Consider the following 20,759-nt stretch of genomic DNA (forward strand, 5'->3'; position numbering starts at 1 on the left):
GTACTCAAAACAGGTGCACAAACAAGTCATTCGCCTACTGATGACACACAACCATTGCCAGAGGCGGAAGTTCTTTCTGATTGGGCAGACATTGTGACATTACTGCTGCCTAGCGTTTTGGCATGATTGGATACGAATTTGAAACCGCACTAGGTTTCATTTAGACATGACGTTTTTTTTTAAAATAACGACGAGGGGAGTCCATGCGGATTTAAATAAAACGGTTACATGTTGACAAAGCCTTATTTAACCCTTTACGTTGCTTTGTGTAGTTGAATGGATTAATTACTTTTATTAAACCTCTTGCATGTTTAATAAAATTTTAAAAATAAACTGAAAAAATGCATGCCCCCCCCCATACAAAAATACAAAAAAACAAAAACACCTGATTCAAATGAGGACCTTATTAACCAACTCTGCTGGAGCTTTTGGCACTTTTGGTCCTCCATAGAAAGGATCCTAATTTATTTAAATCAGTTGAGTTTGAGAGAGAGGGTTCGAAAACATGCAAGATACTGGCGGGTCGAGGACTGGACTTCAACACCTGTGAGCTAGATAACACAACAGTGTGCATGTAAAACCAAAACAAAAACACTAGTTTTAGAGTGGGCTGGTAAAATAGTTATTTTACTTAAAAAACAAAAAAAAAACTATGTGTCTTTTGCGAACGTTTGCCATGCATGCCGACCTGCTCCGAATTTTCCACAAAAAGCGGCGGCCAAATCCAAGGTGCTGCTCTACTGCCAGGCCCAGAATGCAGCGTTGTTATGTTCCATTATCAAAATGCATAGATTAGAAGAAGCGCAAAGACATACATTACAATACCCCTCGACTTCGATCGTTCGAATCCGCCACCATCTTGATGAATATGAGCTTGTAAGAAATATTCCGGTTTTTTGGGGATTTTTTAATGTTGAAAAGTGGGGCTGGTCACATCACTTTGCCACATCCAATATGGCGACGCCGTTTCAATCTTACAACGACAAACCCGGGGTCTAGAGATATGTCTCTGGGCGCGTTCGGAAACACACTCTGAGAGCTCACTGGTTCACTACGACCATCATTCAGTGCGTTTGTCATCTGTCGTTCGGAAATTCAGCGTGATCCAAAATCTGAGAACCGGTGGGCACACTCAGCGCTCCGACTGGGAACCCAGTGTGCCAAGCGGGTCGAGCAGTAAAGTTGGATACCGTTAAAACACCGTCGCCGTTTGGTTTAGAAACCAATCTGCGTTCGGAAATTAACAAAAAGGGAGCGAGCTCTGCCTCTCCGAACACGCCACACAGAGCAGTGAGCAAGCGTCCGAGGGAATTTCCGAACGCGCCCAATAGTCTTGGAGCAGGGTTGGGTTGTCTTACTCGGGCCACAAGTAGCTAGGACAGAGGTATACATTTGACTAAGAATGGAAGACAAAACCCAAATCCAAGAAGCGATTAAAGTACAAGGTGACATTGTTCGGAGGATGAAGTCTGAGAAGGCAAGCAAAGAGCAGGTAAGTAATGTTATAGTTGTGTTTTAATGGCCTCACGTTGCACCGTTGACGTGTTTTAAACATGGTCTGTCCATGTGTCACGCACGAAGAAGAGCCGCATACATTCGGTCTGTTCTCTTCAACGTAGGTCACGCCAGTTACTGCTATCACGTCATTTTTATAAACCACTTTCTTCCGGGAAGTGTTAATGCATGGCGTTCATTCATTCTCGTGGCTTGCTACCGTTAGCATTTTGCCCATATGGCCAGATATGTTCGCACACATCCCGGAAACGCTATGTAATACTTTCACATATATGGACATACGGTCTCATAACTTAGACTTAGTGCTTTACTTTTTCTTTCGTGTCTGTTTTATGCAGACGGGTGATGCAATTGCTTAGCAGCTGCAGTTGCAACGCATATTCAAGTGATAAAGTCACGGTTAGAAAATACACCGATAAAACCTAAATTGCGTACTTTGACAACCTGCCGCAACACCGTTTTCGGCCCCCAATTCTGTAATGTTAGTTTTAATTGCAGTTGGCTGTGAAAGTGAAGCTTGGCGGACCGGTGATTCAATGCTAATGTCTAGTGCTACGGTGAAGGCTGATGCAATACATATTTTGTGCTACGTTTACATCAGGATTGTGTGTGTATGATATGTGGACTGCATTGGGCCGGATACTTTGATTGACTTGGTACTATGTTCTGTCCTCCTCAACTGGGGTAATGATGATGCATCATACACCGCCATCCCTAGTGATTGGGTTGCTTACCACTTTTCTCCTGTTCTTCCTGCCTGACCTTTGGTGTACTGCTGGCCCTCCACGGATATACATTGACCACCCATGGGATACGTTGTACCAACTGGCTCCTCATTACGTCGAATGGCTTTGGGGATGGCTGCCACAATACCACTGGATGATGCACTGCTGAAATTTGTTCTTTATTTTTGACGTGGTTTTGTCCTCCGCTGCTTGATGATCATGCTTGGCATGTTTGCTGTCCGAACCCGCGCTGTTATGGTGGGCTTTCAACTTGCTAACCGTGTCCAATCTCGTCATTGTTTGACGGGAATCACTGTGGCGCAGGTATGTATTGCATGTATATCAATTGTATCATGCGTTTGTATTGCAATGCCATTACATATGCAAGAACTGAACCATAGCTGACATAATGTCACATGTCCAAATTTCAATTACTGGCTTGTCCTTCACAGATTGACAAAGAAGTTGCCAAACTTTTAGAGCTAAAGGCACGCTTGGGAGGAGATGATGGAAAACATCAATTTGTTCTCAAAACAGCTAAGGTAAGTTTACTGTACTTAGACTGACTTAAGATATATTTTTTGTATTTTTTTTTGCCTATAGTTTTGGTTCTGATGTAAAGTAAGATGTCACTGCTTACATCAGCTTAGAGAAAGTGACAAATAAATCAGAAGTATATTTTAAATAATATTTTTCCCATAGAACGTGTATTAGTCCCAAATTGGGGGAATTTGTATCATTTCATTAGCAATAGTGAATTGAGGAAATAGAAAAAAATTGAAATAGCATGACAGAGCAGACATGTACAATAATTGCATTTCTTGCACAATTATGCTTTTTTTTTTGAGTTGTGAATGCTAATTTTGGTATTTAATATAATTGAATGCAAGTACTCATTTTACAGCAGTCAAAAGAGAATTAGTGAAGGCTAATTAAGCCGCAGACACATTCTATATTTTCTCCAAGTACAAATTGACCTCTCTTATGCCCCCCGCCCCCCTACTTTTTTTTAAACTTTCATTTGGGTGTTTTTTACAAAAACACAAGTATAAGTCTACTCCAGACTTTAGTGATAACATATATCTTCGCTGTCCAATTAAAACACATGGTGTGTGTTATTAAAGCGATCAGATTGTTATCAAAATGATTAAATTACGGTACTTTTAGAGGCATTTCTACATTCTACATCCTGCTGAGGCCGGGGAAGACGGGGAATATACGCGTGCGCATAGACGCAAATGCTAAAACTAAAGTTGACACAATAAAATTATTTCAAGTTTTAATGCTTTATTTTTTTTTTTTTACATTGACAACAAAGAGGCAATTAGGCGGCGCTTGACGAAAGTACATTTTTGCAATGTTCTGTGCAAACACTCTAAAACAGATGCATTAGAATTAGAGATGCACCGGGCCCCCGGTTTACGAGAGTAATCCGTTCCACAGTTGGGATTGTAACGGCAATCTACTGTATGGCAGGCAATCCAAACCTATGTTAATTAGTGTGTTAATTAATGTGTGTAAAAACATAAAAATTGTATACACATCTTAAAAACTGGTATCAAAATTGGACAGTAAGTGCCACTTAGGTAAAATCTACGTGCAAACAATTAAATAACATCATAAATAAAAAATGATGTAAAGGATTTATTAACCTTTGAGTGATGCTTGTTATGGCCATATTCCCGAGTAAAGGTAGCTTTCTTCGTGTACCTTGATTATTTCCAGCTTTGTTTCCATATAAATCCTCTTCTAACCTCTCTCTTTAACATCACTAGCAATCTTGGGACGCATGTATAACCAATTCAAGGTTGAATTAATCGCTAAAATGCATAATAAATACATTACTGAAAGCACTCTCTCACGAGATCAAGTTTTAGGCAGCCATCTTTGTGACCCCCTGTGCCGACCAATAGACCAGCATCTTTATGACCTCATCACACTGACCTAGTAGATCTGTAGGGTGTCGAGATGCTGATCAATAGCAGACCAGCATTCAGTGACGTGTTGCAGCGGAGGTCGTTTGACGCCAACAGAAAATAAGAGCAATTACCTAAAAACACCTCAAGTGGGAGGCAAAACAACAAACACAAGCAACCCCACAGATCATGACAGTTGTTGATGTTAGTCGTAAAGCGGGATAAATGCCTTAAAGGGGACGAAAAATCTCAGTATTCAACATCGTAATGAGAAAAAAACGTAAGGCTGTAACGACGCCGTAATCCTGGGGTCCACTTTATATACAATCATTTTAAACCTTGTAAACGACATGATATTACTTATTTTGAATTTGAATTAATGTTATTCAAACACAGATGTGGAAAAAAATGGTCTGTTTTGAGTTTTACAGTTATAAGTCGAGCCCCCTAACATGGGGGTTGAAAATGAGGGGAAGAAACTCAACTTGTACTCAGAGGAATACACTACTTATCTTTTGGTATTAATCGGGTATCACTATCCTATTGGCCTTAGCACCTTGTCGAGCTAAGACCATTGAGAACATATTCTCTTTTTGCAGTGCCTTGTACTTATTACACAACTAAATAAAAAGAAAAAAATGGTCAATACAAAAAAGTAGTGTCATAATTAGTGGCAAATTCATTAAAACTGGCAAATAATTGTCGTCATTTCAGGGAACGAGAGACTACAACCCTAAGCAGATGGCAATACGAGAGAGAGTTTTTAACACCATCATCAACTGCTTCAAACGTCATGGAGCAGAAACCATCGACACACCTGTTTTTGAACTCAAGGTCAAGATTACCACACCCTTACACAAACGCCAATTGTGAGTATTTATCTTTGAAACGTAACATGCTGTGCTTATTTGATATGTAGGAGACCTTGACAGGGAAGTATGGTGAAGACTCAAAGCTCATCTATGATCTTAAAGACCAAGGAGGAGAGCTGCTGTCCCTTAGATATGACCTCACTGTATCCTTAACGTATTCATCCCTCCCATGTGATAGTCCAGAATGCTGAGGCTTATGCACATTTAGTTTTGCCATATTTAAATAACACTAAATATTAAACTCAAATGATACATTCTGTTTTTCATCAGTGTATCCAACAAGCAACACAAATTACACACATTTTAAGACCGTATTTTATATCTCTTTCACATCCTATGTCACAAGAAAAGGATGTTTTGGCCTTAATATCTTGACTTTGAGGTGCCATTTGCTCGTTACCTGGCGATGAACAAGATCACCAACATCAAGCGGTATCATATTGCTAAAGTCTACCGCCGTGATAACCCAGCTATGACCCGAGGCCGCTATCGAGAATTTTACCAATGTGTGAGTCCATTTCAATTTTTCCTATTCATGTACAGTATGACTTCCTCCTGCTGTTAAATTTTACTGATTTGCCCAATTTTGTCAACTAGGAGTTGTCTGATATTTGTGGAAAAGTGTGCAAATGTTTGTCAGGGAGGCACTCTAGAATCTCTTTTTGTTCTTTTTTTTTTTTTGCGCTTTAATTTAAAAAAAAATTTTTTTTAAAGTGTTGACTTGTCATGACAAATTATAAGCTTAACTATTTTTTTTTATTTGAGATTTCCTACAGAGACCTTTTCAATTTGCCTTTTAAAAATATATATATGTTTGTGCCTTATGTAAGATGAAAGAATATTGAGTTTTGAGCCTCTTTGCTCAAACTGTTTTCAAGATAGGGCCCTTGAAATTTTCAGTGCTACACCCACTTTTGGAATTTATCAATTGTACACAACATTTTTGGCCATATGAAGGCCCTTACTTTTTGTATGCTGGAACAGACCCATAAATTGTATGTGTTCTATGTATTATCAGAATCTGCACCTTACGCTGTCATAGTTGTACCATTTTAAGCAGGGGTGGGCAACTCCAACCCTCGAGGGCCGGTGTCCTGCATGTTTTCCAGTTTTCTCTCCCTAACACACCTGATTTAAACCATTAGCTCATCAACAAGCTCTGCTGGAGCTTGAGAATAATTCTAATCATTTGAATCAGGTGTGTTTGATAGAGAAAACAGGAAAACATGCAGGACACCGGCCCCCGAGGCCTGGAATTGCCCACCCCTGATTTTAAGGATAACAGCCCATTTAAAGTGAATTTTTGAATGGCATAATACATTTTTCAACATATTGGGGAACTTAACCATGTATATGGCAATGTGGTGCTTATATTCACAAGTTTTTTGAGTATTAAAAATAGAAAACTAAGAAATCCAATTTACATAAGTATTCACATCCTTTATGGTGAAGGGAAAAATTAAGCTCATTTGCATCCTTTTTCCACTGATCGTCCTTGATGTTTCTACAGCTTAATCGGAGTTTGCCTGCGGTAAAATCAGCTGATGGGACATGATTTGTAAAGACACACACCTGTCCATATAAGGTCCCACAGTTGACCATGCATATATACACAACAACCGATTTTAAGAATGCATTGGGACAAGAAGATGCCATCTAAAGGATGTCATTTAAAAAATACAATTCAATATTTTTTTTCTGGGTTAGGGTTAGGGTCTGAGGACATTATTGATTATATAGCATGGTTTGACTATGCAGTGTTTATGGAATTATATTTTACTGTACATTTATACTGTCTTTCAATTGCACCTGTTTTTTTTCTCTCTCTCTCTCAATATTTCAAATTGATGCATTCAATTATATTTTTTTGTTACACATATATATTTTGTGTTTGAAAGAAGATACACCATTGTGTACTCCACTGCACTTCAAAATTTGCATAAATAGACCTCAGTAATTTCAAACATGAATGGATATTAAATGTTTTTGCATCACTTCCTGCTCTAAATACATAATTGAGTTCCCAAATATGTTGACAACTGGGGAGGTTCTGTGTTTTTTTTTTTGTAAAATAACATGGAATTTACAGAAAATGGTTCAATTTTGACATATCTTTAGAAAACGACAAACACCAACATCTACCTTGTTGCTTTGGTTCCTTAAATATTGACTGTCTTTGACAAATAGACTTAAAAAAAAAAACATTCTTGTTATTATTTGCGTTCAAGTACAAGCACTGCCTCTTGAACTGTTACTGTTGCTTCAGTGTTCTTATATTTTGGGATTGTTGTTATTCATAATGACTGCATTTCATTATTAATTCTCTGCGCTATAGGATTTTGATATTGCTGGGCAGTATGATAGCATGGTTCCAGATGCTGAGTGCTTGAGAATTGTCCATGAAATCCTCAGTGAGCTGGACCTCGGAGATTTCCGAATCAAGGTAGCATTACACAGACAATCTTGGTTTATTAAAATACCTGAATCTTATCAAAGGGTTACCTTCACCTACCTTTACCTTCGTTCTATGTTTAAGGTCAATGACAGACGCATCCTTGATGGGATGTTTGCTGTGTGTGGTGTTCCAGATGACATGTTTCGCACAATTTGTTCAACAGTGGACAAACTGGACAAGGTAGGCAGAATTATTATGTTCACTAGGGTTTTCGATATTTGTTAACTTGCTGCGACTGTCACCAATCAAAAGCCACAATTAATTTTACAAAGCAATATGGCATAAGGCTAGGGCTGCACAATTTTAATAAAATCACGATAATGGCCGCCACAATTAATTTAGTTGATCCATGGCGATATGAACATTTCAAAAGCCATCTACATACTTGTCAAATCAAGTGCTTTCAGTCATCCTACCACATGGAGGCAAACGCAAGGTTAAGACTTCATTAAGCTTAAGAAATAGCAAGCGAGCAAATCCCACAAGAAGGGCGTCAGCATCCTTGGACAGATTTCTGCAACTCGTACCATCTGGAGTTTCTCCCGCGCGAACAATATGGCGGACAAACTATTGCTTATGGAAGTTCACCGGTACAAACACTTTTATGATTCAGCTGAAAAGGATTACAATGACCTAAATACTGATAGTAACTCCTGGTAAACACGCATGCTGGAGAGAGATGAGTCTTTAAAGAAATCTTGGAAGAATTTCGATGGGTTGAATCTACTAGAGCAGACTCAAGTGAGGGAGTGGAACGCAATGAAGTTGGCTTTGCGGGCACGCTCCCAAGATTTCAGGTTTCATTTGAGACCCATTTTGAAAAACCTGATTGTCAAAATATTGCAATAAATTCAGTTTGAAATGACCCGGTACTTTTAGCAGCCTCCCATCAGCACCAGAGTGAAATGGTGTTGAGTTTCTCACCTGTTTCCTTATATATACCTTGCTAGTTGTCAAATGAGATCCATTTTGGAAAATCTGATTGGCAAAAAAAGTGAATAAATTCAGTGTGAAATAACCGAAAATGACATTTGGACTGATAATAGATTAAAAATTGCTCAAAAGTAAACAATGTGCTTGGTTCTAAGTAGGCTTCATTTTTTTTTTTTTTTTTTTTGATTGTTGTAATTATTTACTTTATTTATTTTACTTTATTTAATTGTTTGTAAGTATCAAGCCTTGATGCCTTGTTCATATACTGCTTGTTTAAAAAACCTGCAATAAATAGACTTGTTTGACCAAAGATGACGAATAATCGTGATTAATAATCATGATTTCAATACTGACCAAAGTAATCATGATTACCGTATTTTCCGGACTATAAGCTGCATCGGTATATTAGCCGCAGCAGCAAAATATGAGCAAAAATGATTTTTATCCCGGATAAGCCGCACTGGACTATAAGTCGCAGGTAATAACATCAGATCTTTATGCAAAAAATGGTATATGAAGTTTGTTGATTTTTTTTTTTTTTTTTTAGTCATTTAGTTGTTTTTTTTTTTTGGAATTGTCTGCCAACATCCTCTCTTTAACAGACTGAACACGCCTGCACGTTTAGTCCCAACATATTTATAGAAAATGGATGGATGGATGGATATTTTCAACACTTACAAAATACTGTTAGTTAAATACAGGAGCAGTTAAATAGCAGTTCAAAACCAAAATCAATACTTCAATAGCATCTTTTTTTTGTCTGCCTTTGTTTGATACATTATTTTAGTGAATATAAAAGCACATTCCACATACCGGTAATTCATATATACAATCATAAATACATAAATAAAATCATATATATTGTGTACTGTATATAAAATTTACACATCACAAATTACCCCAAATTTTATACGTTCTCTCATTCAATTTAGACATATATATATATATATATATATATATATATATATATATATATATATATATATATATATAATTTTTTAATATTTTTTTTAACTTTTTTTTTTTTAACACAGCCATTGATTCACATCTTCTCAGTTCCATTTCATAGTTGTTCCATAAATTGACACCTCGAACAGATACATTTGCTTGCTGGGGGCTAGCAAAAAATTAAAAACACATCCCTGAAAACACAGATAAGCCGCACTGGACTATAAGCCGCAGCGCTCAAATCATGAGGAAAAAGTCGCGGCTTATAGTCCGAAAAATACAGTATTATTTTGGACATAGTCGTGCAGCCCTCCATATGGCAACACTTGCCATATGCCAATCTCAATGTCAGCCTGATGAAGTGTTTTTAGCACCCTAAAATAGAAGTTGAACGTGGTTTTATTACCATGTTGTTTTGTTTGTGTCAGGAGCAATAGTTGCAGGAGAAAGAATAGTCAATTTGTAATTCTGTGACACCACCTGGAGCAATTTAGAATGAAAAACACACTAAGGCTTTTGTGTCTGCATATGTTGGCCTTCTCACTGCATTTCTAGCATGATTTTCCTTTTATGGGGAACATTAACAATTGCTACTGCTTACTCTTGTAGTAGCTTTATTTATTTATTTATTATATTTATTATATTTTGCTGTAAAATACAACTTTAAAAAAAATCTTACCAAATCTAAATAATGGTTGCAAGCATTTTTTAAGAGTCTTCTCAAAGAGACTATTCTAAAAATTTCTCATTTATAGTTTGAAAGCTGCCCAACAGCACTACAGTCTTTTGCCATGAGATACGTAGGTATCGTACATATTTTGCTTTGAGTTACATTAACGATGTACAACCAAAAATTACAGTTTGAACTTGACTTTGCAAAGTGTGCAAATGTAAAAATTTTCCAATGAGCTGATGAGCACATTTTTAATTAAAACTGTAAAAAAAAAAAAAAAAAAAACAATAGCAGAGTTGAGAGCTGCTACAAGAATTAAATAGAACTGATTAAACGTGATTTATTTCTTTTAACACTTTTAAAAATTTACTCTACAAAGTTAACGCTGTAATGTTGACAGCCCTAGAAATTTCGCATACATTTCTCTTTCCATTGTGTTGTGTTGTGTTGTGTTATAGCTATCAACATAAAATAACAATTTTTCCTCTTTTTTTTTGCTGTTTTATGCTTTGCTGCTAATCTTTCCTTTGTGACCAACCCTCAACCAGATGCCTTGGGAAGAAGTGAAGAGAGAGATGGTGAATGAGAAAGGCCTGTCAAATGAGGCTGCTGATCACATTGGGGAATATGTCAGCATGCAGGGTAAGAGTACAATATTATTAGAATGTACAGAATAAATTGTCAGTGACATGTTTTGTTTGTTGTGAAGTACATTTTAAAACCTTTGCCCAATATATATTTTATACTTCCTCATGCAGAATGATGGTTAGGCCTTGATGATACTGTATCAAAACATGAATTGGATGATTTTTTTTTTGTAAAACTCTTGTTGTGTCAACAAGTTATATTCCAGAATAACAACACTAAATTTTGATGGTCTTGTCATCCCGGAAAACGCTTGAACCTTTGCAGACAAATCAGGCCTGGCAAAATAATTTATATCTCATTAAATTTTGTACAATTTTTACAAAATGTCTAATTAGCGCCTCCTACAGATATTTAAGGAAGCAGCCCTATTTGCATGTTTCACCTCGAGTAGTTTTACAAAAATTGTTAAGCACGTTTAACACCTTGAAACCTTCCAAAAATGTCAAATTAAGCCATGTGAAAGGATGTACTATGGATGAGGGACTCGGTATGCGGTCAGAACTTTAGCAAAACTATTCACAAATGCCTATTTCAATTCACAATTGTGTATTTCAATTCACAAATTTGTAACCAAAATGACAAATGTGTGTTTTTATTAACAAATGCTTATTTCAATCCAAAAATGTGTAACCAAAGTCACAAATGCGTACTTCATTCCATAAATGTGTAACCAAAGTCACATGCACATTTCAATCCACAAATGTGTAACCAAAGTCACAAATGTGCAACGAGAACTACACATGTGTGACTGAAGTGACAAATGCGTAACGAGATTCACAAATGCGAATTTCAATCCACAAATGTGTAACCAGTTACACACACACCCGGAACTACAAATGCGTGACTAAAGTGACGATTGCATAAGGAGATTCACAAATGTGCAACAGAAATCTACAAATGCACAAAAAAAATCACAAATGCTTACCGAGAGTCACAAATGCGTAACAAAAATCCACAAATGTGCAGTAAAAATCCACAAATGCGGGCCTGAAGTCACAAATGTGTAAATGTGAACCATGATTTGTATGTAAACACATAATCGAATGCGTACATACTGTAGGTCTGTAATTAGGGCGATCTGCGAACACTTGGCCTCCTGAATTGGCTGGATTCTTACATGTGTTAGTCCTGCGGCACGGGAATCACGAATGCGTGAGGGCATTTGCAAAAGCGTGAGAGGATTTGCAAAATCGTATCCATGGACTTGTGTGTGGCTCCGTCGCAACTCACCAGGGGACTGAACCACCAGGGGATGATACCAGTACCTCAAAAATTCCCAAGTAGGCTTGAAGACTAGGTATTAAAACGTGTTGGGTTTTTGTTTTTTGGAAAGAAACATGGACACATCTTCTATTCAATGATACTGTGTAAGTACCATTTACGTAATTTTCTTTAAATTGCAAATTATGTAAAAATAAAATGCAAATAAAATGTTAACACAGATTAACATTACCATTAACATAAACAAAGGTTTATGTTGAAATGTTAAAACTTATTAACATGAACAAATGTTAATGTTAACATTTTATTTTTCTGTTGCGCATTTGTGATTTTCGTTACGCATTTGTGATTTTTGTCGCGCATCTATGGATTTCTGTTGCGCATTTGTGAATCTCGTTGTACATTTCTGGTTCTCATTGCACATTCATGACTTTTGTTATGCATTTATGACTTTGGTTACACATTTGTGGATTAAAATACGCATTTGTGATTTGAAATACGCATTTGGGAATACATTTGCTACAATTTTGACCCCATACTATAGGGGACATGATGAGCTATGAATAATCCACTGTAGTTGAAAATGCTGTCAAAATGAGAGATCTTGCATTGATTCTTGTCTTAAATTTCTTGTTCAAATACTTTTTAGAAACTTTGAACACGGAGTTCTATAACTCGGGAGCTCTATAATGCACACCGCATTCGCCCATTGCCAAACTCATAGTTGTCCAACTCCAGCTATCAAGGGCCAATGTGTTCTAATCTTCTCTCTCAAACAAACCTGATTTAAATGATTAGGATCATTTTCAAGCTCTTGTAGAGCTTACTAATGAGCAAACCGTAACACATGCAGGAAAGCGGCCCTCGAAGACTGCCGTTCGACAACTATGTCCAAACTTAGCTCCTCTCTTTGACGACTGTATTTCTAACCTTGGCTTCTATAGACACCGCCTCTCACATTTGTGTTTAACCACATGTATGTGCGGTATGGGGACGGTGTTTAATCAGTTATGTAAGAAAGACTGTCATTTTATCTTTTTCATTTTTGTTGTTTTATTTATTTATTTGTAGGTGGTATGGACTTAGCAGAGCGCCTCCTTCAGGACCAAAAAATGTCTCAGAGTAAGCAAGCTTGTGCAGGTCTATCAGACATCAAACTGCTCTTCAGCTACTTGGAACTTTTTCAAGTTACAGACAAGGTACAAAATATCAATCATTATGGCAAGTATGCGCTATTTCATTTCTCTCGTCTCTCTTTCATTTCTCTCGTCTCTCTCGCCCTCCCTCCCATCTCTTCCTCTTGTTTCACTCTGTTTTTTAAATTGTGTGTGTGTGTGTGTGTGTGTGTGTATATATATATATATATATATATATATATATATATATATATATATATATATATGACATTATCCCGGATTTGTGACAAAAACAACTGTCATGACCCTTGGGGGTTCACTGCTGGTTACTATTCCCGTCTAGCTGCTTCCATGCAACACGTGACTATAATGCTGGTCTGTGGTCTGTTATTAGTCGGCCTCACTTGTTTCAAAATGGCGGAACGGTAAAGCTTTTTTCGATTGTGAGTGGTTACAAAACCGTTTTTATAGTGCATTTTACTGCTTAATTCAAAGTTGAAAGGGCTAGCCATGGGTCCCAAGATTGCTAGTGATTTTAAAAAGAGAAGTAAAAAGATGATTTATACGGAAACGATGCTGGAGATACCCCTTATTAGGGAATATGGGCATAACAAGCGGCACTCAAAGGTAAATAAATCCTTTCTATTTTTTTCATTTATGATGTTTTCTGATTTTATACATATATATTATATATATGTAGTACGTACTATACTATTTTGGTACTAATTTTTAATATGTATGTACAATTTTTATGCTTTTCCCTGGGGTTCTAAACCCATTAGCTATTATATATATATATATATATATATATATATATATATATATATATATATATATATATATATATATATAAAGGCGAGTTTGCCGCATGACTGGCAATCCATGTTAAATGCGTTTAGAACCCCAGGTAAAAACATCAAAATTGTACATACATGTTAAAAATTGGTACCAAAATAGTATAGTAAGTGCTACGTATATATAATATACATATGTACAATCAGAACACATCATCAATATTAAATTTAGACATATATATTTTTAATATTTGTAATAATACTTTTAAAACTCTTTTTGAGCACAGGCATTGATTGATTCACATTTTTTCAGTTCTGTTTCATAGTTGTTCCCTAAGTTGACACTTTGAACAGATACACACATTTGCTTGAATGATGGATTGTCTCCTGCTGGCTAGCGAAAAAAAAAAGTTAGTTTTAAGCATAAATTGCTTCTTTTAAACAAGATTGTGTATTAGGGCTGTTAGAATGAGACAGACAGTTGGACTGAGTGTGGGAGGGTTGCAGTGTATCGTGCGCTGGGGTGATGTGACGGTCCTTTGGAAAAAAACAAACAAAAAACGCAAAGAACTGAGGCTGCGAGAAGTGAAGCTTGAAGTGGCGAGGGAACACTGTATTAGGTGTGCGTGTGTCTGTGTGTGCGCACGTGTGTTATAAAATCTTTGTTGGTGCTCTAATGTTAATCTTGTATTCTCCAGGTGGTGTTTGACCTCAGCCTTGCTCGAGGTCTGGACTATTATACAGGAGTTATATATGAAGCGGTGCTGTCTCAAGCAGGTGTAGAGTCCCATTCCACAGAAGTTCAAATTGATTCCCCTGCTGATGACTTTGTTAGTGTGGGCAGCGTTGCTGGAGGGGGTCGCTACGATGGCTTGGTTGGCATGTTTGACCCCAATGGCAAGAAAGTGCCATGTGTGGGTGTCAGCATTGGCATTGAGAGAATCTTCTCCTTCATGGAGCAAAGAGCTGAGGTATGTATGGGGTAGGTTTCTGGACTGTAATTTTGTATAGCTTTTGTTAAAAGGAATTTTTTGTTAAATGTTATTCTTGTGTAAGTCAGAGGAAAGGTTACCGACAGATTCATAAGAATGGTTTACTTTAGGCTTTAGCATTGAAGATACGCACAACTGCGGTACAAGTGATGGTGGCATCTGCACAGAAGAACTTGATGGAGGAGAGACTCAAACTTGTAACAGAACTCTGGAATGCTGGAATCAAGGTGAGGCTTTTCCTCTGTATTTCATCAGCAAGAGTTGTCAAATAGGGCTGTTGATTAATCTTTAAGTTACTATGAAATTAATAGTTTTATATATATATATATATATATATAAATATATATATATATATATATATATATATATATAAAATACTTAAGATTGAAAATAATAAAGGCACTCTGTGAAACTTTGCTTTTTAGTCTATAAGATTTATTGGTCATACTGATTTTTTTTTTGAATATGCACCAATCAGAGCGGCACCTCATTTACTGTATGTTGTATACCAGCTATAGAATGACGTTAAAGACATTCTGTTGTATCCTATTCTAAATTAATTATGAGATAATTCTATGTTGTGCTTATCTGAAGGCAGAGGTGATGTACAAGAGGAACCCCAAATTGCTCAGTCAGCTACAGCACTGCGAGGATTCAGGGATTCCTCTTGTGGCCATTCTTGGTGAACAGGAGCTGAAGGATGGTGTTGTCAAACTCCGCGTTGTGGCCACCAGAGAGGAGGTACAGTATAATGCTATCTGAAAAATTTCAAACCCCTTTACGTTATCTAATAAAAAATAATAATTTTTCACAAATAATGTACTCTATAATTAGTCCAACACAGTTGGGAATCTTTCAGAGACAAGGCAGTAAAATGAAGATACTTTTATTAAAGAGGAACTCAATCCAAAAATGTACTTTCCAATCATGTGTTCTAAGTAGCCATGTTAGCCTAAGCACGATAATCTCATTATTGCATATGTGCAATTTAAATTAAAATGAAAAATTCACTTGCTTTTATCCATTTAAGGGGGAAGCCATTTTGCCTTTTTGATTGGTCGTTTTCACTCGACAACAAGTTGGCACCATGTTAGCACCCTGAGGTGGACAAAAACAGGTCGTAATATTAACTGGAAGAGAAGAGAGAGTTGGGGTTGTCTTGCCCCTTAAAAAGAGACTTTATATGCGATGTGTGTCGACTACTCCCATTTAACAGGTCATCCCCATTAAGAGAGAGTGCACACTTGTGTGTCCACAATCTAGTTCATTCTTACTTTGGAAGGATTGTGTTGCAAAGAAAATGCTTCCTACCTTCACAACACAAAAGGGGGAACTACAAGCAATTTCTGGGTTATTTATAAAGGGAAATTGGACGATAAACATTAGTCAGTCTTTATATGTGAAAGGATGCACTTTTTCTCAAAATAGATGATAATGCTATGATAATGCAATGATTCAAAAACACACAGTTCAAAAGGTACTTATTTAAGTACAGATGTTTATTCACTACTTTTACTAAACATACAGGTAAACAAAAATAGCGTCCACTATGGTAAAATCTACCAAAACACATGAATGGGAAGGTAAATCAGACAGGGATGGGGAGGTAAAGGAATGAATGAACGAAAAGAATGAGGTGTGTGAATTGGGTGTAGTGAAGTAAGCAAAAATGTATGAAGCCCAAGATATATAAACAAATGTAATATGCACCAATCATATTCCTGGCCAACTGCAAAGGGGCAAATCAATTTGTGTGGAAGAACAGCTTTTTCATTGACACGGGGTAAGTGGAAAGACACAGAGGAACTGAGTTTCAGAGTGTCAGGTGGTTTGAATAAAGAGGCGGGGGAAAGCTTGACGAGTTGAAAATACCAAATTAAAATCGGTAACAGAAACTTTGGGGTTCTTCTCATTCAGTGGTTAAGTTTGCCAGGGTCAATTTTGGCCAAAGCCTAGCCAACAAGAGAGATAGGATGGCCACATCACTGATTGCTGGGGCAATGGCAAGACAGCTGGAGCACAAAACCCTCAAGAAAACTTGTGCCAGATCCTTGAGGAACCGGTTGGTACAACTTGTGATAGTAGACAGTTGGTCTCCACTTGCTGTTTGATTTTATGACAGCTGCGAGGTTCACAAGGAACCACTAAAATAGCTGCCAGAGAGAAGTTGTAAAAATTTCATCTGAAAGAATATGTGCAGTTGCAAAAGGTTTCAAGAGAGGTTTTCAGAAAGAGGTGCCAAATCTGGTTTTAGGAGAGGATGTGGGTTAGTAACTTAAGAGTTTTTATGGCTTTCCATATGCAAATTAGACATTCCTCTCACTAGGGGCGTCCTTATCAGTAGGGGTCATCCTTAACCTTCGCAATGTCTGGATGAAGGATTACCTCTACGTGAGAATGTCTTCCATGTGTTTAATACACAGCGAAGTTCCGGATGCAGTGCTATTTCTTTTCATGTGGTAAACCAAATTGTTTGTTGTGTAGCAGAATGTGGCATCTTTGAGCTCTTGTGATCAACTTGGAATAAATCAGAGAAAGAACAGTTGGTGCACATCATCCCCGTTTGTCATGATGTAACTTGTGAATATAGTTGGCTGTGTTGAGTCAACTATGCACATATTTAGACAATCCCACAACCTGATATGCTCCCAGTTTGAAGTGTTCTAGTTTGCTGAAAAGGTGTAAAGCGAGGGCCACAACACGGGTCTACGAGGGTGTTAAGCTCTTGGGCCATTGCCCGTTTGCCCTCGTCGTCCTGGACTCTTTCTTCAACTTGTCTAGTGCTTTCTTTCAATTTCTCACTCCCTTTTCAGAAATTCTGAAGGATTTTACTGCCTTGCAATTGTTCTTCTCCATGGCATATTTCACCACTTTAATTTTGAAGTGGGGTTCATAGGAGTTTCTTTTCCTTTTCACAGCCGTGTTGTTGACAACAAAGAGGAAATTAGGCAGTACTTGACGAAAATGGATTTTTGCGATGTTCTGTGCAAACACTTGAAAATGGATGTATACTATTCTGCCCTCATCGATAGTTGCTAACTTGGCAGATCGCTAACAGAGTTCTTATACCAAAACCAAGAGGTATGGTAAGTTTTAATGTTTACTCAAGAAACAATGTGAAACTGCAATACAAAAGTAGACAAAAGTAAACAGTGGTTTCTGAAACAAACTTAAAGTAAACACATGAAGCGCAGTATAGCTGAGAAACAGTGAATTGCGATTGAGAGGGGAAAAAAAATTCAAGCTTCTGGTTTGGAGCATGCACGAGTACCGTTAGCTTGGAATGCCCACTATCAAACAGCGCTAATGGTCCGCCTGCTCTTTTAAATGCGCAGCACACCTGCTTCCTTAAAGGGGCAGCACACCTGCTCCCGTAAAGGGGCAGCACACATTCTATATCGAATTAAAGATAAGCAAGTTTGCGCCACCAAGTGAGTGGGAATGTTAATGATTGTCGCAAGGGATATCACTTCATCTTTGTTCAAGATGTCTCAAGCATCCGTAATTGTCTTACCGGATTTAATGTTCAAAAGACTTTGCACACAAGTCAAAGGCCCGTGGTGTGGGACACATCAAGGATCATCAAGAAGTAGTGGGTCAGAGAGCTCTGTTTCCACTGAAGGTCCAAGGCACACATGACGACTACAGTTATTGTCAATGGGGTTTCCGTATTCAAAGCCGCAGTGTGTAATGTTTAGGTGGGTGCCACAGCATGGGCACCATCTCAGAGAGATCATACTTTGCAAGCCCACGCCTAGCGGGCGTTCTGTCATAGAGCAGAACTTGTTCCGGGGTGACAGAGATAAACATTTCGGAAGCAAATTTTGCCTCACAAACTGCGAGGCAATACTGTTTATTTCAAGCCTATGATTGACATCTAAAAGACAAGTATCAATTTAACAACACTATAAATTTTACTGTATGTAAGCAGTTTACATGAGAGTTTCAAAATCTTAGAAACCGATTTAACCCTTGTATTACACAAACTCAAAAAGATAGGACCCTTTTCCTTCTACTAGGCCTGGTCTCCTCTAGTTCCTGTGTCACCCAGACCTGTCTTGAAAGTTCTGTCATGGTCAAATCACTGCTCTGAAATATGCCCTAAACAAAAGCACCAAAAAATTCAGGGTGGTGTTTTCCAAAGACTACAGATGTCTTATAATGGATGCTGAAAAAGTGGCAAAAGGTGGATTCCTCAGCATGATGTTTGGATGAATTCCATTATCGCTATCAGAGACCTGCTGTAGCCTCCATGGATCCGGGATTCACATGTAAAACTTACTTTTGGTGGCCGACAAATTAATGGTTTGAGGGGGTTACGTTCACTATTTAAGTATGACAGAGATTTGCAGACTTTAAGGCAATATACATCACATAAAATATCAAGACCTATTCGCCACATATTACATTCCCAACGAAAAAAGCGCTAAAACCTTGGAGTCGGATTGTGCTCCATCGCTTACATTCAAATCGACATCAAGGTTTTTCAAGTCAAAGAAGATCAAGATGCTCCAGGACTGGCCGTTTGAGATATCAAAAAAGAGGAAACATGGAAGAAGAAAGCAAAGAATCTTGATGAACTCAGGGAGGCATGCAGAAGTGCTGTCTTTGTGATTCTACATTCTATGATTCACTGCTGTCCTAGATTGATGCAGACCTCCAAGTTTGTAGAAGTCACACAAGAAATTACATAAGGCTTTCACACAAACCCATTTTATATTTGAAGTGATTTTTTTCACATTTTTTTCTCTATAAGGCAACAGCACCTTTGTCTCACAAAATTCTGACCTGTTTTCTGTAAATGATCAGTCTCTCTCCAATGAAATTAATTTATTTCGCGAGAATAAACCTGGAAGGTTGTTGGCTTTCAGACGAGAGATTTTGAGAACCAATGGATCATTCAAAAGTTAGGTTATAGACTGTTGTTTCTACAAAATTGATAACCGACAAGACTTTAGTGAGGGACTGTATACGATGATTAGTTTAAGCAGGTGTTGTACAGTGCAGTCTACTTTACGGGATCAAAAAGAATTGAACTCTGTTTTATACATTCACTAATTTAAGTTCAACGTATTTCCCAACAGGTTGATATTTCAAGAGCCGGTCTCGTTGATGAGATCAGGAGGAGAACCTCTGAGGCCTAGTTGAGGAACAAATCCATCTCCTCTGTTTCAGGCAGACACGACAATAACTTGTGGACAGTCCGGTGTGAAGATTTCATCAAATAATTATCTTGTCAAAACACTTTCATTGTCATTTCTTGAGATTGCTTTGTGTTGTGAATCCAGACATGAAGTTCACAGTCACAAAAAAAAAAAAGTCGCATTTTCATGTCATTCAAAATGCATTGCTCTCGCTGTTGACAAATACCTGAGACCAATATTGCTTATGTTTGTCAAACTATAAACTCTGGAAAATGTGTGGGTTTGTATCTGTCAGATATCAGAAACATATTAAAATCAGTCTACATATGCCATTCAGTTCAGAATTAACAAAAGGGAAACATGTATACTTGGCCTTTTGATTCTTCACAAAAAAGACAGACCTCCCCAGTGTCAGAATAAAACTGTTTTGCCTGAACATTATTGGCATTTTCATTTTTTTGTATCATTTTATCTACGCCTTGCTGTCGACAGTTGGTAGCACGTCGGGCTCACAGTTAAGGGACCAGAGTCCAATTCCAGCTGACTCCAACCCTCCTGTGTGGAGTTTGCATTTTCTCCCCGAGTCCGTGTGCGTTCTCTCAGAGAACTCCTCCGCGCTTCCTCCCACACGGCAAAAAACATGCATGGCAGGTGAATTGGACACTCAAAATTGTCTTTAGGCATGATTGGATGTGTGGATGGTTGTTTTTGTCTGCCCTGTAATTGGCTGGGAACCAGTTGAGGGTTGTCCCCGTCTACTGCCCGAACTCGGCTGGGATAGGCACCA

General features: G+C 37.7%; 1 protein-coding gene across 3 annotated transcripts; it reads left to right on the plus strand.

The window, feature by feature from the left end:
• Window positions 1-1,032: 1,032 nt before the first annotated feature.
• On the plus strand, window positions 1,033-20,408 carry hars (histidyl-tRNA synthetase). Of its 3 annotated transcripts, XM_088431794.1 has the most exons (14): window positions 1,033-1,492; window positions 2,234-2,564; window positions 2,693-2,782; window positions 4,871-4,990; window positions 5,076-5,171; window positions 5,411-5,536; window positions 7,364-7,471; window positions 7,565-7,663; window positions 10,586-10,679; window positions 12,978-13,105; window positions 14,535-14,807; window positions 14,939-15,055; window positions 15,423-15,569; window positions 19,913-20,408. In XM_088431794.1, the coding sequence occupies exons 2-14, from the start codon at window positions 2,454-2,456 to the stop codon at window positions 19,970-19,972; spliced, it is 1,569 nt and encodes a 522-aa protein (XP_088287920.1). In that variant the 5' UTR covers window positions 1,033-1,492; window positions 2,234-2,453; the 3' UTR covers window positions 19,973-20,408. The 3 variants fall into 3 exon arrangements, with proteins under 3 accessions (XP_088287920.1, XP_088287921.1, XP_088287922.1); XM_088431795.1 differs by lacking the exon at window positions 2,234-2,564; XM_088431796.1 differs by lacking the exons at window positions 1,033-1,492; window positions 2,234-2,564 and adding an exon at window positions 1,544-2,199.
• The last annotated feature ends 351 nt before the right edge of the window (window positions 20,409-20,759 follow it).

This window comes from Hippichthys cyanospilos, chromosome 13 (genome assembly GCF_059441005.1).
Source record: "Hippichthys cyanospilos isolate Australia breed blue-spotted pipefish chromosome 13, RoL_Hcya_1.0, whole genome shotgun sequence".
Taxonomy (NCBI): Eukaryota; Metazoa; Chordata; class Actinopteri; order Syngnathiformes; family Syngnathidae; genus Hippichthys; species Hippichthys cyanospilos.

Bases quoted from the DNA above. Each gene is read 5' to 3' on its own strand.
- hars (XM_088431794.1), top strand. From the start codon at position 2,454: ATGATCATGCTTGGCATGTTTGCTGTCCGAACCCGCGCTGTTATGGTG. The intron at 5,172-5,410 runs GTATCCTTAACG...CTTGACTTTGAG, and splicing joins CCCTTAGATATGACCTCACT to GTGCCATTTGCTCGTTACCT. The intron at 13,106-14,534 runs GTACAAAATATC...TGTATTCTCCAG, and splicing joins TTTTTCAAGTTACAGACAAG to GTGGTGTTTGACCTCAGCCT.